The sequence below is a fragment of the Taeniopygia guttata genome, chromosome 3, assembly GCF_048771995.1.
Source record: "Taeniopygia guttata chromosome 3, bTaeGut7.mat, whole genome shotgun sequence".
Taxonomy (NCBI): Eukaryota; Metazoa; Chordata; class Aves; order Passeriformes; family Estrildidae; genus Taeniopygia; species Taeniopygia guttata.
In genome coordinates, this window is record NC_133027.1 from 3402313 (window position 1) to 3427993 (window position 25681).

The window sequence follows — 25681 nt, forward strand, 5'->3', positions numbered from 1 at the left end:
TGCACCAGCTGTAGAGAGCACAGGCATTTTTAAAATGCAATTTTACCTTCTAGAAAGGTGTCCCTGCCCATGGCAGAGGCTTGGAACTAGAGCTTTAAGACTCCTTCCAATCCAAACCATCCCAGGATTCTATGAGTCAATAAAATCCCTCTCACTGAAACACCCTTTGACTGCAGAGTAAATAACACATTCACACTAAAAATTCTGACAGCACAAGAGCATTTTCTCTATACATATTCCCAAAGTCCAATACACACAAAACATAATTACCCAATAAATAAATCATTGAATCCAACTGTCAACACTGACACCACACTAAAACTGGAAAACAGACTTTGGAGTATTCAGTACCTTGCTTCACTAAAAAATAAAGAGTGTCCACAGTTAATCTATGGAAAGGTTTTTGTTGCACAGGTATTTTCTCTCTCTGCAAGGGGCAGAAACGCACCCCATTGGTTTCAGCTCCTCAGGATAACTTACTATGTGTAAAGTTCAAGTAACTCCTATTCCACAGAGGAATCTGCATGAAAACAAACCAAACTCCCCCAAAAAAGCCCCAAATAAAACAACTGTCATTGTCCCACTCTCAGTATTTGCAGGAAAACAGTTTCAAGCCCTCAAAATTCACAAAATCATCAATTGAAAGGGACCTTAAAAATCCTTCAGATCCAACCCCCTGCCACAAGCAGGGAACTTCCCACTAGAAGATCCATACGTGGGAATCTTCCTAATGAAAAGAGCAAGGAGAAACTAAGCAAAGCAACATTTAAAAAGAAAAAAGAAATTTTTTCCAAGCTCCAAAACCCCTCAAAGAACTAAAGCATTAATCGTGAGCTATTAAACACACACCACCTCCTGCTCAAAAACTTTTAAAGCCACAATGCCACATGATGGCACAAGTACCTGGAGGAAAATCAGGACGTACCAGATCCAACCCCTTTTCCTGGGCCAGCTGTGCTCTTTTCTGCTCCCCATCAGAAAGAAGATAATGAGCTGCACGATGCTTTGGCCTGAGATCTCTGAAGGTACTTTCCTATACTGCCAGAAAGGCTCTTTAAAGCATTGTGAGCTGTTTTCAGTAACTGATAAAGTTAAAAAAAAAAAAAAAAAGAAAGGTATTTTACACTTAAATCAGAACTACTTTAAAAACACAAAACATTGCTGCTGCTCTGTGGTTCCTTCCTTTAATTCCAGCAGTTATTACAGATCACAGGGAGCTGTGCACAAAAGCTGGTTATCCCTGTCACCCTGAGCCCTGAACCATTCAGGACATACAGTAATTTCTTTAATTCACCAAAGGCACGGTGGAACAAGCACAGGACACCCCAGGAAGGGCCCCCATCAAAGGCAGAGCAGAGCTGGGTCGGGAAGGACGGCGGAGCAGACAGCCTCATTTAGATAATCCCACTGGTTTGACCCAAAGAGATACAACTTTATCAGGTAACAGAACTCCTGTGGGGGGGAAAAAAGAGTGTGAGATCATAAACTGACAAAAGCTGACTTTGCTGACTGAATCCAGAGGTTTCAGAGGTATCTGACACTTCACTGCTGTGGCTGAATGGGAAAGCGCATAGAGGAAAATAACGGCTGCGTCACAGGACTGAGTAAACAGCCTCATTTAAAGCAGGAATTCCTTTTTCTAATTCTATTCCTATGATTAGGAAGAGTAATAGATACCCTTTAATCGGCAAATAATTTCAGTGTTATCATGAGAATCATGGGCAAAAGGGCGTGGGAGCAAAGTTTATGTCTGGGATGGTGAATTTTCATGGTCATTCCCTGCTCCTGTGAGGAGGCTTTTCTGAAATCCAGTAACACCACTTTCAGAAAAACCAGCCTTGGTTTGTCAGGCCTGAAGTTGCATTTCTATCATGAATCCTGTCTTTTATTGAAAAGCCAAAGGTACCCAACCTCCAAAACCTGAAAGTTTCTGAGGTAACCCCAGCAGATGATGCCTGAAGGGCAGGGAGAACCAACCTCAGACAGGTATCCAAAGATCCAAGAAAATTAACATGGATCAAAGGAAACTCTAAAGCCTGAACTACCTGACAGGAGGCTGTGGACAGGTGGGGGTTAGTCTCTTCTCCCACATAACAAGTGGCAGGATGAGAGGAAATGGCCTCAAGTTGTGCCAGGGGAGATTTAGACTGGAAATTAGGAACTATTTCTTCACCAAAAGGGTGGCCAAGCTTTGGAAGGGGCTGCCTAGGTCAGCAGGAGTCACCATCCCTGGTTCTACTTAAAAGCTGTGTGGATGTGGCTTTTGGGGACATGTGTCAGCGGTGGCCTTGGCAGTGCTGGAGGAGCTGTTGGACTCTATGATCTCAGAGTGCTTTTCCAAGCTTAGCAATTCTCTGATCCTGTGGTTAATAAAAAGTTGCAGCTCCTGGGTTTCTGCCACTCAGTTCCATAAATGCAGTGAGTAGCCCAGCCCTGGAGACACTCAGTGTAAAAGCAACAATGACCACAGCAACTCAAGGCGCTGATTGCACAAAAAGCCCGGGTTTGGGGAAAAAAAAGAGTCCAAATCAAACACTTCAACAAAACTGAAGAAAACAATACCTTCCAAGCTGGGGAAAGGTCTGGAGCACTAGTCAGATGAGGAATGGCCAAAGAGCTGGGAAAGGGGCTCAGCCTGGAGAAAAGGAGGTTGAGGAGGAACCCTCTGGCTCTGCACAACTCCTGACAGGAGGGGACAGCCAGGGGGTGAGGTTCTGCTCCCAGGGAACAGGGACAGGAAAAGAGCAAATGGCCTCAAGTTACACCAGGGAAGGTTCAGGTTGGACATCAGGAAGAATTTCTCCCCTGAAGGGAAAATCAGGCATTGGGAGGAGCTACCCAGGGAGGTTTGGAGTCCCCATCCCTGCAGGTATCCAAGGAATGACTGGATGTGGCACTCAGTGCTCTGGGCTGGGTGACAAGGTGGGGATAAGTCACAGGTTGGACTCGATGGTCTTGGAGCTCTTTTCCAACTTTAGTGATTCTATAATTCAGTAATTCTGTGAAAAGTTGAACACACTCCCACAGAAGGAAAAGGGTAAAGAGCAGAAAATCAGATGAGGGCAATGCTAAGGGAGGACAGGACACACCTCATCTCAGTGCTCTTAATAGGTGTCAGAGAGTCCCACCTGCCTCACAAGCAAGAATACAAACTTGCCCTTAGAGCTAACACAGATTTAATGTCCTACTGAAAGGCTTCCTCTTGGAAAAATAACTGGAGAAGAAGTCAGTATATTTAAAGGAGTCTGGTCGGTAAAAATTTCCAGTTTTATGATGATGAAATTGTTCCTAAGAATGAAGCCTCCTATTCTGAGTGACTAAGAAATGTTTTCACGGAGGATTTAGGACAGGAAGAATACAAATGCACTGATAATGGCAGTCTAATGAAGCTTAGTCCTCAGTTAACTCACCCAACCAATTAATCCTGTACCCAGTGGAAAGTGGCAGCAAGGCAAGGACCCTTTTGCTGACCATAAGGAGCAGTGCTAGGCAGAATATCCACTCTAAATATCATGGAAACATAGAATGGTTTGGGTTTGAAAGGAACTTAAAGATCAGAAATGTGTACATTTTCATTCTTAATTAGAATTAAGTGGTCTTTATGAGCCTCACAGCAGCACACAAGGACCCAGCACCAGATCCCAACCAGCCAATCCCAGCCTGGCTCCTCCAGTCAGGATCCTTAAACAACTTTCTGCTCCAGTGAGACCCACATTCCATGTGGGAATCGGCTCTAAATAATGATTTTTCAATTAGTATATCCTCATTCATTAATTCCTACATAAAATTCCTCAGCAGATTTATTCCAAAATAAATATTCAAAATTAAAAGCATGACTTCCACACCATTCCTCCCAAAAATAAGTTTCAGAATGGCAAAAGTAGTTCATTCAAAGTAAACAGAGGAGGTGTGAACCACTCAGTGCCTCAGACACCTTTGTTAGGAGTGCTGCTTCACAAATAAATCCCCTAATCCCCTGGAAAAAGGGGGAAATAATCCAGTCCCAGGCAAAGAAGTTGGCAAAGCCACCAGAAATGCAACTTAAACCCCTGAATTCAAACTCCCCACTGCAGTTATACAGCTCCTGAAAACTGCAGGAAATTGGAAAAATTATCTTTTTTTCCTCTTAGAAAACACTTAAATAGCAACAAGAAAAATAAAAGTTAGAAATAATTTACCCTTGCTGATAAAAAAGTGGTCACTTCCCAAGAATGTCAAAGATCCGACTCCCAGTGAAAGGAGCAGCAGGGAATTACAGGGAGATCTGTGTGTTCAAACAGAAAATTCAGTGGTTCATTGCAAGCAGAGCTTGATCACAACCAAAAAAAAAATAATGAGAGCCTTTAAAGAAGCTCTAATTGTGAAATAAGCCATACCAGGGAGAAAAGAAACAACAAAACCCCAAATGTTTTGATAAATGTGATTACGAAACTCCAGAGCAGTAAAACAAAGACTAAGAACACAAACCTTAATAAGGCATCATTAAAGGTGCTGTTTTGAAGCACAGGTAAATGTCAGGTTACCCAGGCAGAGTTTTAGTACTCAAAAGCAATGTTTAATCTGATTTTTTGCTCTCCTGAATTTCTGAATGGAAGATATTCCCCTTACTGAGGGATAATTTTTATTTTCCTATGAGGATATGTGGATTTTTTCAGCTCCTTCTGAGACATGGAGCACTATGAGAAAGGACCAAGCACTAAGACCAACCCTACAGGGGTCATTTGTCCCTTTTGTTCACTGCCTGACAAACAGATTTCAAACTGGGCTTTGCATCCCCATCAGAAGATTCACACCAATCTTAGAGCAAGCCGAGGAAATGCTGGAGAACGTTCGAATTTAGGGATGCCAAGATTTTCCCACAATAAAACCAGGGCAGATCAACCATAATTTTTTGCAAAATTATAAATGACACCTGAAGTCCTGGCTGGCTTCACCTACTGAGGGATGATTAAGCTGCAAATCTACAATTACTTCTAATCTTAAATAACTGATAGGATTTGAACTCCCAACATACAGTAGCTCAAATGTGATATTACTGGGAGCTTTTTGAAGCCAATCAATAACTATTAAAGCTGGATCCCATCAACTACCACCAGGTATTAGCCACTTTCTCAATATTTCAAGGATTCAGTTATTCTTAGCTACAGTTAAAGTAGTAAAATGAAGTGGTCTCATACTGACACTGCGATAAATACGAGATTAAATATAGAACAAATTTATTACTCCCTGAAGTCCTACTGAGTGTCCTGATTTTTTTTTTTCTTTTTTTTTCTGTATCCACAACAATCTGGTTTACTTTGATGTTTTATTATCCCAGATCTAAAGCTCCAGATTGAAAAGCAAAGCCAGCGCTGGTTCAAAGAACCCAACCCCGGCCACGCCGGGGGAAGGGAACAAATTCCAAAGGGAAGGTGCGGATGGCAGAGCCGGCCCTGTGACAGCTGCCATGCCCCACTTAGAGCAAGTGGCACTCACAGGCGAGTGGTTTGTGACACTGAGCATGTGTGACACGGCACAGCACCCCTGGAGTGCCTTGGGCTGCCAGAGGATCCTGCCTGCAGGAGCCGACTTTTCCTAATACCCCGCGCTTTGAAGAAAGCGGAATAATCAGCCCATTTTTAAAGCAATGGTTTGAAGGGCTCTGAGGAGTTTTAAAGAAAAGCAGTTAATTACTTGGCTCGCTTTAAAAATAAATTAACCCACAAATTAGAGTTGGGATGGGTCTGGGTGATGATGGGTCACCCCAGAAGTGCACACTTTTGGCTGGCTGCATGTCCTGAGCTCCCAGGGATGATCCCAGTTTAACCCCAGTGGGTCTTCCCTGAGCAGCAAAGCACTCTGGAGAACTGCAGGAGCAACAAACCACATCCTCCTCCACCAGCATCTGAGCAGGATGAGTCCACAGGGACACGAGTGTTTGGGTCTCAGCTAAATCCCCTGGAAGTGTTCAAGACCAGGCTGGACAGGGCTTGGAGCAACCCAAGACAGTGGAAGGTGTCCCTGCCCATCGGAGGGGACTGGAACTGGATGAGCTTTAAGGTCCCTTCCAACTCAAACCACTCTGTCATTCCATGATTTATGACATGTCCAGGCATTTCTCCGCTCTCCTCACCTGGGATTCCACCCCTAAGCATCAATTCCAAAGTGGCCCACTGAATATAATTCTCCCAAAGATGACAATGACAATTTAATCCAATGAAGGTATCTGGCCTCCACTACTGGTGAACACACAGGAGTCATAAAATAAATTTAGTTCCAAGCAGGTAAATCTGATGGCCGTGTCAAAAAGCTACAGGTGGATTTTGTTGGAGACTCTGATAGGCTGGATACACCTTCATCAGCTTAGAAAAATAAGCCTACACTCTCCTAAGAAAATAAAAACCTTAAGTAATGGGAATGTTTTCCTTCTGATGTGTTGCATCCTTCTGGGCTCTTTCTTGTCCACTAGGCTGTTGCCTTCAAGGCTCAACTAGCACAGGATCATCCCTGGGACCTACAAGTCCTTACCTCACAAAGCACCTCTAAGGAGAACCATTCCCAGCTGGCATCCTGGAGGCAGCCACCCTCTCCCAAAAGCCAAGAAAGCCTAACATCACAGAAACAGCCACGCTGTGCCAGCCCCATCTCAGGGCCAGAGGGCAAATCCTGCCACTACCAAGCCCCCAAGAGGAGATGTGGCCACTGAGGATGAGTTCCTGGCAAACGAGGTGAAGAGGGGGATCAGTGCACACGGCTGGACTTTGAGATGGAACCACAAAAGGGGAAAGGTGTCCCTGCCCACAGCAAGGGGTTGGAATGAGATGATCTTTAAGGTCCGTTCCAGCCCAAACCATTCTGAGATTCGCTGAAGGGCTCTGGTATCATCCCAGAGCGAGCTGCATCACACTTGGGGCTGGAGCCTTTCCTGGCGTCAGTGGCACGATGCATTTACGTCAGTGTGTGACAACGGGCCCGGAGTGACAAGGACTAAGGTAAGATTAAGCATTCAGGAGCAAAGCATGCCCTTCACTAAAACAAGGGCGCCCAAGCCTTATCGCGCTGCCTTTCGGCACAGCCACGTGCCCAGGCACAGCCTCAACCTCCAGCTCCGGCCCCAGCTCGGATGCACATGACTTGGCAAGGCACTGCTGCAGCTTCTTTCTCCCAAGGAAATCATTCCTTCCCCAGCCCAGCCGTGAAAAACGCTGGGAAAAAAATCCCCGAGACAATCTCCCGCTGCATCGCCGATGTGTTGGCGTGACAGACTCTGTGTGGTGACTTCACACCCCAACGTGAGCGTCTTCTCTGCATTTCTGAGTCTTCCACGAGGGAGGAACTGATGGATTTCTGCAGCCGGTGGTGCTTGGAGAGCCGTCGGTGCACACTGTTCCAAATTATTTCCATTTCTAATTAATATTCATAAACGAGCCACAATACTGCGCCTTCCATCAGCCGTCACACACCACCCACGCTAGATGAAAGGACAACTACACGAGATAAGCAGTTTATTGGATCAAAAGTCCCCTTTAGACGAGGAGACAGCTACTGCAACAGCCTCCAACTGATAGCATCCCATCACATGGAGGGAGTATCAGCAAATCTCCCTCTTTAAACTCGAGATTCAGCACACCAAATGCACAACGTAATTATTATGTTAATTCAGCTGCATTTTGCTGCCTGCTTGAGGCTTGAGCTGGAGGGAGGAACTTCAGTTTGAAGAGCTACCACTGAAAATGGCTACTTCAGAAAACTCAACTGACACCCAATTACACCATCAGCTGTCAAGTTTAACATCCTTTTGTCCCTGTTGTCAGCACGGCTGCCTCACCTGGCTGGTTTTGGGCAAGGACTCTGCCCTTCAGCTTTTGCCTTTACCAACCATCTACATCTTGCTCCAGTAGGATCCTGAAGGTGCTTTAGCTGTCCTCCTCCCCAGACTCAGTTTAGGTGGCAGAAAACAAGGATCTCATCTGCTTGCACAGAACATGGCTTGGCAGTAACAGCTGTTATTGTCCACTATCCCTGCACAGACAAGAAATTAATCAGAAAGACACCTGACATTCACATCAAGCCCATGCAGGATGACAGAAAACACTGAGAGTGTAACATCACATTCCCCCCTCTCCACTGATGGGAAACAAGTGTGTCCCAGCTTTAAACTGAAAGACAGTAGGGTTAGATGGGATATTGGGAAAAAAGTCTTCCCTGTGAGGGTGGGAAGGCCCTGGCACAGGTTGCACAGAGAAGCTGTGGCTGCCCCTGGATCCCTGGAAGTGTTCAAGGCCAGGCTGGACAGGGCTTGGAGCAGGCTGGGATAGAGGAAGGTGTCCCTGCCCATGGAAAGGGGTGGAACTGGAAGATCCTTAGAGTCCCTTTGAACCCAAACCATCCCAGAATTCCATTATTAAAAGGAGCAGAAGAAGGTGCATTGCCCACCGCTCTCCAGAGCTGTTCTGTTCCTCATCCACGAGGGACCCAAACAGTCTGCCCAAGAAAAAGCATATTTACACCCATTGCCAGAGAGGGAAAGTATAAATATTTCCAAAGCTTTATGAAGGCTGGTACTTACAGTCATGCTTTGAAAGGGAAAGAATAAAGCAAAATATTCAATTAGAAAAAATTACTATAATTGCAGGTTCTATTTTATCCCTCCATTAAAGCAATAAAGTGCCTCGAAATATTGCTAAGCTGGGATACAGAGCTTAGTGCTACTTAACATATTAATATACATCCAGGGGGGTTAATTTAATTTAGATCTGCATGAGGGTCTTCTCTCCTCCCTGGCCCCTATGGTCTCTCCCTACACTTCCAGCTGGATATCCATGTAGGCTTCTCCCCCATTCCAAGGGATGGACATGCAATGCTGAGGCTGGACAAATTCTGACATGTGCCACACACCTCTGGAGCCAGAGGACACCAAACACATCCATGCACAGCTCCACACACAGATTCCCAGCTTAAACCATGTTTGCCTGCCCCTCAAAGCTCTGATGTCTGAGTATTTGATTTTCTGTTAGACGAAAATGTCCAATTCCTGCTCTCTGAACATCAAACAAAATCCTCTTGGAAATGTAAAATCTTCCCATTTTACTCTAATAGCACATAAATCCCAAGGGAAGGGATTTACTGTTGAAAGTCACTGAGCAAAGAACTGCTGAGGCTGAAGAAGGGGTTCTTCCTCCCAGCCTTGGCTCTCTCCATGCTCTCTCCACACTACGGTGCCATGAGCTGCAGTTTTCCAAATATAACCTCGCTCTTCCCTGCAACAGAATATAAGTGAATCTTATTTTAGGGAGCCCTTCATCCTTTTAATTAAACAAATTTATATCACTTCCCCATATCTCATAGCCTCCATTATCTTTTGTGAACTCCTACAATTCTGTTGTAAAGATATATTGAAAAGCACTAATTGAGATAATCTCTGGAATTCAAGAGTTGCTGTATTTTTAGCCATGTTTTAAAACTATTTTCCCTTTGTTTCTGGAATGCCTCCCATCCTTCCTCCCATGCCAGACTGTTTACATTATTTAAATGCCTTCTGCTTATACCACTCTTTACAAATTTTACTTCAACAACATCGGCCTCCGTTGCTCTTTTTTCCCTCGCTTAGACATAACTGGGATGAATTCCAATCCCAAACTCAAAACCACTCCTGGTGCTTTACTGCTGTCTTCTGTGTTTGGTAGATCAGGCAACATATTCCTGCCATCCTGTCATCCAGGGCTGCCTGTGTGGAGGAGCCAAGCATGAGGAGTTAAACTGATCTTTTTTTACAAGAGAAAATGGGGGAATGGTGATTTTCCCAGAGACCAGAACTCTTTAAACTCACTGGGATATGTGACATGTCCCTGATTTAGGAGATGATCCTGAGCCACCTTACTGGAAGGATGGGGGAGCTCATCTCTCCTGGACTTTTTTGGAGAGATGTGACGCCCATTGTCCATCACAGATGCAAAATATGATCCTGCTCCCGGCCCCTACAGAAAACCCCACAGAACCCCATGAGCTGAGGGAGGTTCTGGCAGCTGGACATGATCCTCCCTCACTCAGGTTTGGGTTTTTCCCACACGTTTAATTAGCAAAGTGATAAAGGCAGCTCCAGCTGCCAGAGCCTTTTGCATCATGGCTCCTGAGGAGATTTTAATAAGAGTTCTGCCAAAATGGTGAGGGTTTTATGGGAAACTTCTCCCACATCAAGCAGACCTGTGAAGGAGAAAAGGTGATGTAGCTCAGCAGCTGACAGGAGCTTTCCAGCATGAGCTGAGACCTCTGCAGTGTCCATTTAAACCTGTTCACAACACGCTTGGTTTTCCTAGTGCCCATTCACTGACCATATACAGGGCACAGAGGCAGCATTTAGGAGAAATTCCTGTCTTAGTCCTATTTCCCATGGGGTTTTGGGTCGGGAGAAGATGCCTATTCCCTCAGCCCATCCTGTACACAGCAGAGTACTTAAAGAGAGTGTGTAAAAAAGAGGAAGAGTGACTTTTTTCATGGACAGATGGTGATTGGACAAGTGGGAATGGTTTAAAACCAAAAGAGGGGAGATTTAGGTTAGACATGTGGAAGAAATTCTTTCCTGTGAGGGTGGGGAGACCCTGTCCCAGACTGCCCAGAGAAGCTGGGGCTGCCCCTGAATTCCTGGAAGTGTTTAAGGTTAGGTTGGACAGGGCTTGGAGCAACCTGGGATAGAGGAAGGTGTCCCTGCCCATGGCAGGGGGTGGAACAGCATGGTCTTTAAGGTCCCTTCCAACCCAAACTATTCTACAACATGATTCTATTCTGTGATAACATAGGGATATTTCTGTGGGATGCCAAAATCCTGCTGCAGGTAAACCAAATCAGAATGGAGCAGAGGAAGAGGAGGTCATGATAAAGGCTCTGGGCTTGAACACAGAAGGTTTCAACAAAGCTGCCAATTCTGCAGGAGATCTGTGCAGCTGAAGTCACTTAAGGACACTGAAGTCACCTAAGGACACTTAAGGACAGTGAATATTTCAGAGGTGAACTTCAGCTCTCCAAAAAAAGGAGACGTGAGTAGGAGCACAGTCTTCAGGTCCCATTAAAGTTTTGGGGACACATTTGAGATGGCATTTGCTCTATTTTTTTTGTCTCTTGGCCAAGATTTGATTTTCTTCCTGGTTCAAGATATGGAAGTAAGGAATAAAACACACATTTATACTGCAATAACCAAAGTCCATCAGTGAAATTTGTTCAGGGATGGACAAATAGCAACTCCTGAGACTCCTTCTCAGCCCTGTGAATGTAGTTCCTCTGCTACAGCATTTCCATATAACCAAACACAGGCTGAAACTGGAATACAGGGTGGTTGAAAATGTAAACCCTTAGTGGTGAGAGTGACAAAAAATATAAAAATAAAAATCCATACATGGAGAGATGCAATGGACTGCTCCTGGGACACGGCTAAATGCTCAGTCCCACAATCCAGAAGCTTTTGGGAGCATCTTTGACACTGCAGCCTAAAGGATATGGGATGCGCCTGATGCTCTGCCCTGCAAAGACCAAGCAATTTCACTCCACAGGGTTAAACATACAAAGTGTTCCTCCCTCCATCAGACTACTGCTAGGTTGGAGGGTTTTCTAAAGAACCTCCTCCCCTGGAAAGCTCTTCCCCCATTTTATTGGGATCCCCTTTGCAAAAGCATCTCGGTGCCCTAAAGAATCACAGTGGCTTGGCCGTCATTCTGAATCCCAGCACATCAGAAGAAGGTGGGTCAATGAAGTGACAATATTTGGCACATGTTCTTTGCTTACGCCTTTAATTACAATTTAATTTTCTCTCTAGCAAAGCCTTACTCTGACTCACAATTTCTCCCGCCTAAAAGCTTCCAGGTGTTAAAACACTGCCTTGTGCTACTGCTGATTTCCACTACAGTCAGGTGCTAAAAATCAAGTCAGGATTCAAGGGAAATAAAACAAAACGAGTAGAGAGTGAAGTTGTGCGAGGGATCCAGACTTTTCCACAGGCTCACCTTCGTTCCCCACGGAAAATTACACATTTGATGTCCCGTTTCTGCTCCTTGCAGTCTCAAGGCAGAGCAAGCAGCTCTCCTCCAAAGAGATGCTTTATCACCATCAGTTCTTCCTCCATCCTTTTCATTAAAAGAAATGCTCCCTGAATAACCTACATTTGTTCGGAGAGGAGAACCACTGCAAGGAATAAAGCTGGCTCAGTGCAGCTGAAAGCAAAATGGAAGTGTCTGGAAAGGTGGAAAATACAGAGCCTGGAATTTTAACACACAAAAAATGATGAGCCATCTTTCCCTCTTTCCTTTGGCACCCTGCCTCCCCTCCACCAGGAAAGGCACTGTCAGGCTGCCACTGGCATTAGAGATAAAGCCATAGGGAGAGTGGGGAAAAAACAAACAGCTGTTTTTCCTGGAGTTCAGCTTGAATAGCTGAAAAGAGATGTTGTGGTCAAGGACCACATGGGTGGGAGCATTTAGGAAAGCAGCCTGCAACTCAACTTCAAAGCAAATGGGTTCCATTACAGTTTTTGGACTCCTGGAGATGCTGTCCCCAGAATACCTTGCAGTGGTGAATTCACCTTGAAAGTCATGGAAATTTTATGTGGGTTCCAGTAAGAACTGAGTCAGGTCACCCAAGCAGTTCAGCTTCCCTTTCCTCCTACCCAAAAACCAGAGCAGGAGGGATGATGAGCTGCTGTCACTGCCCAGCCACAGGGCACCACGTAGCTCTACCTCAACAGCATCCAAGAGCAAACCAAACTCCAGTTTCTCCTCCAAATCCCACTTCCCAGCTGCCCAAGCCATGCTGTTTCTGCAGAAACACTGGGCTGCATGGGAAGGGGAGTTCCCAGCGGGGCAGGGCAGGATATTATTTCTCCCAAGGAAAGATTTGGAGAAATCTCTGCCCTCCCAAGGCTGGCCCAGCAGATCCGCTCCAACATCTGTGGTTGGACCCCCTCTAGTGGGAACCACTCAACAAGACACGAAGCATCACCACCACCCGCCACCCATGGAGACCCCACTCAAGGGATAAAGCCCTTCTTCCATCGTTATTATGATTATTATTATTATTTCCACTCTCTCACAACCTACATGCTCTGTAGATGTTGCTGGACCTCTACATGCACAGCCCAGCACTTCCTTATGGAGATCCTGCAGAAATGGGGGTGGAATGGGTAAGTTTTTTGAAAGGGAGAGCAACCTCACTGGAAAAAAATATAAAAAGTTATACCCCAAATCTGGTTTTGTAGGGAGAACATATTTATCATCTATCCCAGAATGTCTTCCCTCTGCCAACTTGTCAAAACTGACAAAACTCCATACTATAAAAGCAAGCTGTTAGAACTTGGCTAAAAGGAAAAACTCAGCTGCCAGACAAGCTAACCAGAAAAAGCTGAAAAAAATATTCCAATGCGCCAAGGAAGGCAGCAAACCTACAGAAAGGCTCTACAGAGCTGAACATCCCAAACCAAGACAAGAAGGCAGCATTAGGTCAGCAGCTTCTGGTTCATCTGCTGTGTGATAAGCAGATGGCTTCCACTTTGAGGGATTTGGGTAGAAAACTTCAGAGTTGTAGCTGCCTGTATTTCTAAAGTATTCAAAATAATGTATGTCTAACTCACAAAGTTCATCCCAGACAAAGTATTTTAGGACAGCCTGAATCCACTCAACACAAAGTCATTAAATGCCTCATATTCCATTTCAACTCATTGATTCATCCTTCCACCTCCAAAGATGAACAGCTCACAGATTTGGTCTTTCCACTAATAAAAAAGATGCCAACTCTGCCTAAATGTTAGTAATTTCTCACCATGTATATACACAAGACAATTTTTAATGTCACAACAGTGACAAGGGCTGTTGTGGTTTGCTGTGGTTTCTTTTACAGAATGTTTTCCTCCTAGATCTGTACTCAAATCTGTTTTGATTTGAATAATAACAAACCCCATAAATAGAGCAAATTCATGTCCCAAAACTCACCATCACCGATATTTAACAGACACAGAAAGATTTCCAGCTGGTTAGCATTCATTTTAGCTCAGCTCCACATCCCGTTAATCCAATGGAATCCAATAATGTTTGCTTTAATAGCACGGCACAACGCAAGGGATCGGACTTTCCACTCTAAACCCTCTATTCCAGGGCAGCATCCATGACCCAGTAACCCACTTCCAGCAGAGGTTAAGGAAAGGTACATCAGACAGGGAAGTTCACTCCTGTCATTCATACAACCTGTGCCACTACTCAAGATACCAAAACTTCTGCTTCTGAATCTACACGGTTGAACAGCTCCAGCAAAAGCATCAGCCCTGTCTTCACCCTGCTCCCAGCAAAACCACAGCATCCCTCCCCATGGAACAGCCCTTGGCAGCTTGCACTGCAGCACCTCTATAATGAGCATAATGTGCCCCAACTGGCATCCTTCCCTTTATGGATAGTCTGGATGAATTGTTCAAGTCCTCAAAACAATCTAAGATTTGAGAAGACAGGTGAATATTGTAGGTTTATGAAGATAAAAGCCCCAGGAGCTGAGCTTTATTGGTGGGAATGGCATTAGGAATCAGACTACTTCCAGCAAGAATTCAAAATATATGTATCTATACACACACACATGTTTTTACTATTTTTCCAACAGCCACTACAGACAGACAGTATTAACACATCCTTCAGATCTCAGCTGAACTAAAAAAAAACACAAAAACCCCAGGAATATCACTAAGTCCCCCCTCAGCACTCGCACTGCCCCCTCAGCCCTCTGCCTGGTCACGATCCACCCTCTGAATACAACACAGACAGACAAAGCCTCCATCCAGACTGCTCCAAAACAAGTTCCTTCTCCCACAATCCTGACAAAATGAAGAGACAGCCTTGCTAAAATAAGATCCTGATGTATATTTATATTTCTGTCATAAAATGCTATTTATTCACCATCTTATTGGTGAGTATTCCCAGTATTTACGAGAAAAAGCCGCCACAGGAATTGTGTCATCCCTCAAAATCCAGATGCAGTTTTACCTAACATATTCAGAATTCCTGTACTACTCCGACCTGCCCCCCTCCAATTCTCCACGGTTTCGCTCCCAGCTGCTGAGCAACACCCACGACATCCCCTACGTAAGGTACGATCCCAGTTACGCTCCATGCAGCGGCAGCACGGATCCGTGATCCCACGGGAAACCTGGCTCTGAGCATTACGCACTGAACTTACGCTGTCCTAGGTTTTCCTCCTCCATCCCCACGTCTAAACTTCTCCCCAGCACGCAGCGATTGCACTGCAGGCAAAGGTGGCCGAACCAGAGTGTTCCAGTATCAGTCCCCATCACTGCATCCGAGATTGATTTTAATGGCGTTGGCAATAGCTGTAGTGGGAATGCAAAAAGACACCCTCGTGGAGGCTGCTCCACAGATCCCAGGAAGTTAATTCTGGCTCTGGTCAGATATTGGGAGTCGGCTCCACACTGTCCAGCATGCCTTAAAGAGTGGAAGCTGAGCACTGTTGGGATTAGAGATCAACAGGAGAGAAAGCTCCCCGATTTCACCTAACATGATCTGAGCTGCAGCACTCCTTATCAGTCCCTTCTGGCATTCCCAGCCCTGCACAATCTCAGAAGCAGATGTTTTTCCTCTGCATTAGCATAGCAGGGAAAAGTCTGGGCAACTTGAGCTTTGCTTCTTTCTGTTACCCAGAAATAGCCCCCTACATGCATCCCCTCTGTCCCTGCCGGCATCACTTCGGCATCCCCCTACCCACGCGCTCACTCAAGCGTGCCATGGCATGGGGTGTTTGTGCACAGCTAAAACACAATCATTTCTTCTGCCTGACTCCAAGAAAGGAAAAATCCAACTTGCCAGAGGAGCATCTGCATTGAGAACCGCTTTTGCTGACAGGATCAGCACTTGGGAGTACCAGGGAAGCAGCAGAAAGGGTCGCGGACCAATTCATCATCCTCGCACACACCACCCGCAGACATCCCCCTCCCACTACCCCCCAGCCCAAACCCTGGCCGTAAAAAACCCATAAAAATAGAATAAACCCCCAAGCAGAAGTTGAGAACAAATGTGCTTTGAACGCTGCACAAATGACATTGAAGATGCAGAAGAAATATGTATTTGCTGTTGCACTGCATGATTGCATGGGCTTATTTCCTATGTACACATCTCACGCACCCTTCCCACGCAGATCCCCTCCCCTCCACCCCCGCGGCTTCTTCCAAAAAAAATTGGGAAAATAAAGATCTTTGATCCCTAAGGATTATTTTAAAACCTACAAACGCCAAGCAAACCCCCATCTGGAGCCTCTTCCCTACAGCCTGACCTATGAAGGATGTGGAGGGGGTGCAGCCACGACCCTGTGACACAACCCAGAGTTGTCCCTCTACCCCCAGCCCAAATCTCACACCCCTTCCACGTTACCGACCCACGCCCCAGCTCAGAGGATGCTGGGCCACGCCGGGATTTTACAGCTGTCCTTACACCACCTCTTTCCGTAAGCCCGACATCTCTGTGGCAGTGTTTGCATCCACAGGCTTTCATCCTGGAGAATCCCTCCCTGCCTCCTCCCACCTCTCTTTTTGGGGAGGATAACGTAATTTCCAGCTCGCACTGGAGGATATTTTTTTATTCCTGCCGAGCCCGAGGTCACTTCCCAGACTCGTCCTCCGGCCAGTGCCTCCCCCACCCCACGACCTCTCTCTCCGGCCGGGAACAGTCCCTATTCCTGACCTTCAGGCTCACACCGACAGCCCCACCGCCGCCGTCCCCACGGAGGAGGCTTCTCCTTTCTCCAAAGCCACAGCCGAGGCATCACGCTGCGTTTTTGCACTCCCACCACCCGCTCCTTCGGTTCAAGAGGACTCAGCGAGCCAGCAGCTCCCGCTCCACTGGCTGGGGAGAGGCTCTCGAGGATGGATCAGACCCTCACCCCTCATCCCTATGGGATCTGTGCCAGAAGGACACCAACCCTCTGGAACCAGCACATCTCAGTGCTTGGCAGCCACGGGTCCATCCCCACGCAGACCCTTTCTGGAGCAGCCCCTGCATTCCATGGGGTCCTTTTCTGGCTCCAGGAGGGGGCTGGTGGGGTGAGTCCCCTCCAGTGCCACAGGACCTCCCACTGCAGCACTGCCAGGGTCACCCCCAGCCCCGGGCCTGTCCTGATCCCCCTTCCCGTGCTGCCCCATGTCTGTGGAGCACCATCTCATTCCCACGGAGCTAGAATCCCACACCATGGGGGGCACAGACTGTATCCCCTCCAAGCTGTGAGGAGACAGTAGCCCTATTCTCCTCTCCTCAGCCCCACATGCTCATTGGGGAGGGGGCACCTCTGCTCCCTTTGGGTTCTTCTCAGCAAAGAAGGGGTCACCCCAAATCTCCAAGTGGGGAGCACCATCTCATGTCCTGCTTGTACCAACCAACGCCACTCCTCCCACTTCAGCCCCACAGACATATTTTGAGGGAACTTCTCTTCCCCTCAAATGTCCCTTCAGCACAAGGGGGACCTTGACACCTCCTCCACCATGGGGAGCACTGCATCTCAGACCATGAGGCAACAACCAGCCCCATGTCCCCCATCTCAGCCCCCAGGCTCATTTTGTGGGAATCACTCCTCCCTTTGGGTCTCTCCTCACTGAAAGATGGGAGTAACCCCCAAATCTCTCCTCCTTCTCCATGTGGGGAGCACTGCACTGACCAACACCACCTCAGACCATGAGGTGACACGGAGCCATGTCCACCTCACACCACAAGCTGACAACCCCCATCTGCCCTACCTCAGCCAGGGACAGTGACCCCTGTCCACCTCAAATCATGAGGTCACACTGACTCCCATCGGTCCCACTTCAGCCAGGGGACAGCAATCCACCTCAAGCCATGAGATGACACTGTCCCACGTCTGCCTCAAACCATGAGGTAACAGCAATGGCCATCTGGTCCACCTCATGTAGTGGACAGTGACCCACCTCAGCCTGTCGAGGTGACACTGACCCCCATCTGCCCCACCTTGTACAGGGGACACTGACTCACATCAAACCATGAGATGACACTGACCCACCTTAAACCAAGAGATGACACTGATCCACATCCACCTGGGACCACGAGGTGACACTGACCCACGTCCACCTTGGACCACGAGCTGAGAGCTCCCCACCTCATCAAAGGGACACTGACCCATTTTAAACCACAGGGTGACACTGACCCATGCCCATCTTGGACCACGAGCTGACAGTCACCCACATCCACCTCAAAACCAGGTGCTGACAACCACCTACAGCAGCCCCTCCTCGGCCAGCGCGCACTGACCCACGTCCACCTTGGACCACGAGGTGACACTGTCCCCGTCCATCTCAAACCAGGAGGTGACACTGTCCCCGTCCACCTCAAACCAGGAGGTGACGGTGCCCCACATCCCCCTCGGAGCCGGGGCTGGCGCTGCCTCACGTCCCCCTCGCACCGGGCGCTCGCAGTCCCCGCTCCCGCCCCTCCGCGGCCGCGCTCCCGACCCAGCGCGCCGCCCGCCCCGCCGGGGGCACGGCGGAGTTCCCGGCCGCCCCCTTACCTCCAGACCTGCCCCATCTGCAGCAGGTGGATGACGGACTGCCAGACCCAGACGGAGATCCTGCAGAGGCGCTGCGCCCCGGGGGTGGCGGTGCCGGCGGCTCCTCCTACCCCGCCGGCGGGTCCCCCACGCCGGCCCGCGGTCCCCCCCATCATGGGCGGCCCGCGGCTGCTGAGCCCCTGCACGGCGCCCAGCCCGCCGCCCGTGTAGTCCTGCACGAACCAGCGGAAGCTCAGGATCTGCACCAGCACCGAGGGCAGCAGCACGAAGGCCAGGGTGAGGCCGCACCACACGTAGTCCCGCCGGCCGTAGTGGTGCAGCGCCAGCCACAGGTCCGTGCCCACATCCCCCAGCAGCACCAGCAGCGCCAGCACGATCCACAGGCAGTCCAGCCACGGCCGCTCGGCCGCCTCGCCGCCCTCCGGCGGCCCTTCGGCGGCGGCGGCGGGGGGGCGCGGGGCCAGCGGCTCGGCGGCGGCGGTGGCGGCGGCCCGCCCGAAGAGGTTCCGCAGGCAGGCGCTCCGGCAGCCCCAGTAGCAAGACGACGTGTTGCAGCAGTGGCAGATGTGCAAGGAGCTGCTTGCGCCCGGCTCCTCCGCCACCTCGGCCGCCGCTGCCCCGACGCCGCCGCCCGTGGCCGCCGCCGCCTCGTCCAGGTTGTGCAGCTGGGCGAAGCCGCTGCCGCCGCCGCCGCCGCCGCCGCCGCCGCCATCCGACTTGGCCGCCATCTTGCTGCCGCCGCCGCCGCCGCGTCCCCGGCCCGTTCGCCGGGCGCTCGCTCGCTCTGCCCCCCCCGTGCCCGCTCCCCCCGCCCGCCGCTTCCGGGGGCGGCGCTTCCGCGGCGCGCGGGACGGGCCGGGGCCGCCTGGCGGCGACAGCGACCGGCGGCGGCAGCGCCGCGGGGCCGGACGGCGGGGCCGGACAGGACAGCGCCCGCCGCAGCGGGATGCTCCGCGCCCCGTCCTCACGGGGAGCTCACAGGGATGAGGCCTGGAGAAGCGAGGCTGAGGGGGAGCTCACCGCGATCTGCTCTTGAGGGGGAGAGGAAGGGCAGGCGCCGGGCTCTGCGCGGTGCTGAGCCGCGACAGGAGGAGAGGGAACGGCCTGGAGTTGTGTCAGGGGAAGGTTGGGTTGGACACTGGGAAAAGGTTCTAATCGCAGAGGGTGACGGCACTGGAACAGCTCCTCAGGGAATGGTCACAGTGCCAAAGCTGACAGAGCTCAAGGAGCACTGGGACAGAGCTCTCAGGCATGGGTGGGATTGTTGGGGATGCTCCTGTGTGGGGCCAAGCGTTGGACTGGATGATCCTTGTGGATTCCTTCCAGCTCAGCTTATTTTGTGAGTCTCTGGACAACCTCTGCCCTCACAGGTCTCAACACCCTCACAGGGAAGAAATTCTTCCTAAAGTCCTATCTTGCCTTGCCCTTTGTCAACTTAAAACCATTCCCCCTTGTCCTGTCACTCCATGCCCTTATCCAACGTCCCTCTCCAGCTTTCTTGGAGCTCCCTTACAGAATTAGGTTGGAAAAGACCTCTGGCATCACCGAGTCCAACTGTTAACCCATGGACATGATCACACCTAAATTGTATCCCCAAGTTCTACATGTACACAGGGATGGGGTTTCCACCATCAGGTTGCCTTGGACAGCCTGTTCCGTTGCCTGAGCACTCTTTCCATGAAGAATTTTTTTCCAGCTATTCAATCTAAACCTCCCCAGGTACAACTTGAGATCACAGAATCACAGAATCACAAAATCATTTAGGTTGGAAACCACGTCTCAAATTATCAAGTCCAACCTATGACCAAACACCACCTTGTCAACAACAGCAGAGGACTGAGTGCCATATCCAGTCATTCCGTGGACACCTCCAGGATGATGACTCCGTGACCTCACTGGGAAGCCTTTTCCAATGTCTAATCACCCATTTTGTGAAGAAAATTCTTCTAATGTCCAACCTGAACCTCCTCTCCAGCCGTGTAAGACCTAAGCTCTAAGATATCTCCTCCAGGCTGAACAGCCTCAGTTCTCTCAGCTTTTCCCCATAGGTATTCCACCTCTTTAGTCATCTTGAAATAAGAAAATCTACACTGAATCATAGACCAGCCTCAGCTGGACCCCCTTGTGCTGACCCCATCCTGCTCCCAAATCAGCTCCCCAGTCCAGTGTCAACTTTCCTGTCCCTGCTCAACCTCAAGTCCCAGGATCACCACTCAGTTTGTCCTCAGCCATGCTACTTTCCACCTTCCCACCTCCAGCAGCTCCCAGGTCCCTGGCAGATCTGGGACCTCCTCTGGGTTTCTTTTTGCCTTGTCGCTTCCCATGGTTGTGCTGGGGAAGGGGGGCTCCTGTCCCACCCCATCCCACAGGTCCCTCTCCTTTACTCAGAGGGTGGTGGAACTGTGGCCTCCCCATCCCTGGAAATGTTCAAAGCCAGGTTTGATGGAACTTGGAACAACCTGGGAAAGGTGCCCCTGCCCATGGCAATGGGTGGCATTGGATGAGTTTTAAGATCTCTTCCAACCCAAACCTTTCTGGGACTCACTCTCTGTTGATAACAGCTCTCTCCAAGCACACCTTGGCACCCTGACCTCACACCACCTTGCTGCCTCCTCAAATCCCCCACCTTGGTGTCTTCCTGTCCTTCTCCTTCTAACACAGGGATTCTCCATCTCCTCCTCTGCTCTTTGTCACTCCTTTACCCACTTTCAGGGACACTGGTTTTCCCACCCTGTACTTAGAGTCAAGCAGAGTCTCCAAGGGCTCAGCTCTGTGCTGGAGAAACCTCTGGCAGGCTGAGGAAGCAGCTCCTGGCTCTGTTTTCGGGATCTGCCCGGAGCTGAGCTGCACCCCAGTCAGATGTTTCACTGAAGAACCCACTGGTAGTCTGAGACATCCAAATTCCAGGTCCTTTCTCCCCAGTTCCATGTTATGCATCTGTTCATTCATCATATCCATCTTTTCTGAGCTGTCTTGTGCTGTCCTCTGTAGGTTACAGTCTCTCCTCTTTTCCATGTGGGTTTTTTCCCCCACCATTGAATAAGAAGACTCCTTCCAGGTGCTCCTTCTCCAGCACCTGCTTCTGTCTCTTTCTGTGGGAGTTTGAATTCTACCCTTCCTCCCTTTTTTTTCCTTTAAACTGTGTCAAAATATCAGGGCTGAGAATGTCAGGACTCCAGAACTGGCTGAAAAAGTTGCTGCTTTGCAGAGTCTAAATTGCAACACGGAGAAAAAAGAAACAGCTCCAAGAAAGTAGAAAAATGCGATAAAGTACAGATAAAAATGCTTTTTCAGGGAGGAAAAATTAATTTAATCTTGAAGAAAAAGTGGGAGGACTTTCATATGTTAAACAGGCTATCTCAGAAGGGTATGTTTGGTGTTTCTGGGTGATGTCAAAAGAGCTGAAAAGTTTAAAAACATGTCGCTGGTTTTGAAATGGTTAGATCCTCCTGCAGCAGAGAAACAGAAGAAAGGGAGCAAAAAGCAAAGCTTTGGGCATGATCCACGTGGATGCACCTGATGCACACCTGGATGTGGACAAATTTCACGTGGAGTGAAACTCTGGCACAAAGTTCCCCAAAGGGAGAAATATGGTATTGTGTATAATATTATTTAGTGGGATCAGACAAAACAGGGTCCCACAGATCCTCATCACAGAACATTCAAAAGTTGAAGATATTCCCTTATTTTTTGCCAACTTCAGCTATTACAAGAATATGGAAATAAATAACAGCAAAACCAGCCCTCGACCAAATTACTTCATGTGCATAAGACAAGTACAAATATATATATATATATGACTTCAACTCCCTCTCCTGATGGATACTTTCAAACCTAAATATGGCTGTTAATTCTCACAGCACTAAGAAATAAGGACTCTGGGACCCATATTTTTGGGTGAGAAGCACCCAGATTAAGCTTCGACTTCTGATTTGCAGTATAAGGAGATATAAATGGAAGCTTCCCTCATTCCTTCAAACTTTTCTGTGTGGCAGATTTGCTACATATGATTAAAAAGATAAAAAAATCCCCCAAAACCCAAAACAACAGAGAAGTAAACAAACTATTTAATCTTATTACTTATATAGAAGTGTAGGTGAACCAGTAAGGGGGCAGCCAAGTCATCTGTTTTGATACAAAACCAACCCAAACTTGTTTGATGAGACATTCGGGTGGGAGAAGGCAGCAGTTGAAGATTTCAGCATTGGCACGTGCAGTAAGAGAAGCAGCTGCTTAGGCAAGGGATGACACAATGACAATACCCTGCTGGCACTGCCCCCAAACTCCTCCGTGCAGCTGTGGCCACCTGTGCCCAGGAAGGGTGAATTCCAGCTGCAGGGAAGAGCAAGGTGTTGATCAGAGCTCAGGACAATCTGTCTTTTCTCCTGTGGACTGAAAGAATTTGGCTTGTTTAGTTTAGCTAAAAAATGAGGCTGGAGAAGGAATATGTTTTCCTGCCTATAAATACATCCTGGAAAATAAATGCGAGCGGAGGGAAAGGCATTGGGACACTGAAGGGCAGCGGTGGAAAAGTAAATGAGTAGGAACTGGCCATGAATATTTTTAGCCTGGAAATCGGAAGATCTTTCCAGTAGGAGTGTCGGAAACTGAAATAAAAAAGTAACTCATTTAACACATAACTTCCTGATTTTATCAAGAAAAAGGCTGCCAGTGTGGAGGGATAAACAGACCTTTAAAGGGCTTCCATCCCAGATCATCTCTCCTTGGAAAGATCCTGTCCATTTTGTTGCACGGTACGCTACGTTCCTTCCTGCACCAGGGGATGAGTCATGGCTACATGACTCCGTGGGTGGCCAGAAGTGATATCTCCACCACTTACATCTTAATTCCTGATTATCCCATGATGTTCTCCAGCTCCTGCTCCCTCACTTAGCACACAGCAGAGATGTACCCATGTCCCAGTCTCTCCACAACCCCCTGATTTCCCTGTTTCCCACAGCTGCTGCTCTGGGGCTGCTTTGGCCAAGGATGTGGGTGATGCTTTGCCCCTTTAATCCCACAGGAGCTCCCATTTCCTTGTAGTCTTGGCCCTCACAGAAAGCCAGAAGTCATTGCTTAGAGCCTGTTTCTTTTATTAGCCAACACTCTGTATTTTTAGGGATTTTTTGGAAGTTGTGAATGTCAATCACACCCATGATGAGATCTCTCAACTCATATTTTTGAGAGGAGAAAGCTTTTCTTGGCACTCAGCACCATCCCACACTTCCATCACGCTGGAGGCGCTTGTGTCCGGGGGTCTGGGTAAACTCTGGGTGACCCCAAAATCTGCAAGTATTTATAAAACATGTTTAGCCAGGGTTTTCCCTCCCAGCACTTGGAGCTGATCTGTCTGTGCCTTGTGTTTTGTGTTCTTGCTGTTCTCCAGGAGCACCAGGGAGGCACTGGGAAGGGGAGGCGTGTTTGGTGCTCCAGCAGCACCCCAGCATAGGATCACAACCTCCTTCTGCTGCTTGGTTAAAGGCTTTTTTCATCCTGATCAATACGCTAATTGAGCTGTGTGGTCTTCCATCTTCCAGGCATGTATTCAGATCAGGGGAACAAACACTAAATATAGAGAGGTATGTAAGCCAGAATCAGAGTTGTGTAAATCTGGAGCTACCTCATTTAAATAACTGGGGGATGGATCCAGCTGGGTGTTTGGTGTACGTGGAGTACAGATAATTACAATTAATGGGGATTTACTTTAAATAAAGTAGGTCAGAAAAAAATGACATCTTATTGTGTCATTAGTTTCCATCAATTACTTCCATGTTGTTTGCTCAGTTCCCAAGTCAAACGAGTGTGGGCTGACAGCCTCGCAAGCTCAACTTGGTATTGTCTCTAAAAATCAAACTGCATTATTTCTGCGTCATGCATCATCACTAACAATAAAGCATCCACTGCTGGAATATAGCAGGTGGCTTTGTTATTCATGCATGAGGCAGAAAAAAGCTCCAGCTTCCGTTGCCACGATGTTCATGTGTCCGTAGGATCAAAAGTTGGATGTGTTGGTAAACTTAGTAGTTATTGTGTGAGCTTGACTTAGAAGACTCACTTAGGCCAGTCCTTTTGTTGATTAACTTTGTTAATTTCTATTAACCTCTTTGAATGCTACATGTATATACCAGGGAGGATCAACAGGATGCTGCTTTTGCTGATACTTGTCAGGAGCACTGTCATAGAATCACGGAATCATGGAAAGGTTTGGGTTGGAAGTGATTTCTTAAAGCTCATTCTGTTCCAGCACCCTGCCATGGGCAAGGACACCTTCCACTACCCCAGGTTGCTCCAAGCCCTGCCCAACCTGGCCTTGGACTCTTCTGGGGATCCAGGGGCAGCCCCAGCTCCTCTGGGTAACCTGTGCCAGAGCCTCACCACCCTCATTGTCAAAAACTCATTTCTTGTATCTAATCTAAACTGACCTTCCTTCCATTTAAAACAATCAATCCTTGTCCCCTTTGTCCCCATCTGTCTTACAAGCCCCCTTCAAGTACTAAAAGGCTGCAAGAAGTTCTCCCTGGATCCTTCTCTTCTCCAGGAGAACACCCCCAGCTTTCCAAACCTGGCTCCAGAGCAGAGGGTCTCCAGCCCTTCGAGCAGCTCCGTGGCCTCCTCTGGACTCTCTCCAGCAGCTCCACGTCCTTCTGCTGTTGGCCCCAGGGCCGGAGGCGGCTCTGAGGGGGGTAGAGGGGCAGAATTCCCCCCTTCCCTGCTGCCCATGCTGGGGGATCAGCCCAGGGCATGCAGAGTTTCTGGGATGTGAGAGCACATGGCCAGGGCATGTCCAGCTCTCACCCACCACTTTGTGATACTGAGCTCTCTAGGAAAGGTGCAGAAGGTCCCAAAGGTTCTCTACTGAAAAGTCATCATAGGAACTGCCCCTAAAATAATGTGAGGAATGTTGGGTGAACATTTCCAATTCCATCCCTTCTCTTTTATATGAGGGCTTCATCTTCGATTTCTCATTTTAGCAATGCAATTGACTGGTAAGTGATATCAGTGACTGCCAATAGTGTTAGTCCTTACTGATTATAAAATCATGGAATCACTGAGTGCTTTGAGTAGGAAGGGACCTTAAAGACCTCGATCTATTCCCTGCCATGGGTTGGGAATCTCTCACTACACCAGGTTGTTCAGAGCCTCATCCAGACTTTAAACA

The 25681-nt window shown here is 48.3% G+C and overlaps 1 protein-coding gene across 1 annotated transcript in view; it reads right to left on the reverse strand.

Annotated features, from left to right (window-relative positions):
- Positions 1 to 19334, reverse strand: part of XKR6 (XK related 6) — a 204801-nt gene extending 185467 nt beyond the window's left edge. The window contains exon 1 of the mRNA XM_030269886.4: positions 18523 to 19334. Coding sequence (XP_030125746.4) covers positions 18523 to 19250 — 728 coding nt within the window. The 5' untranslated portion in view covers positions 19251 to 19334. The remainder of the gene's footprint in view (positions 1 to 18522) is intronic.
- Between the last annotated feature and the right edge of the window lie 6347 nt (positions 19335 to 25681).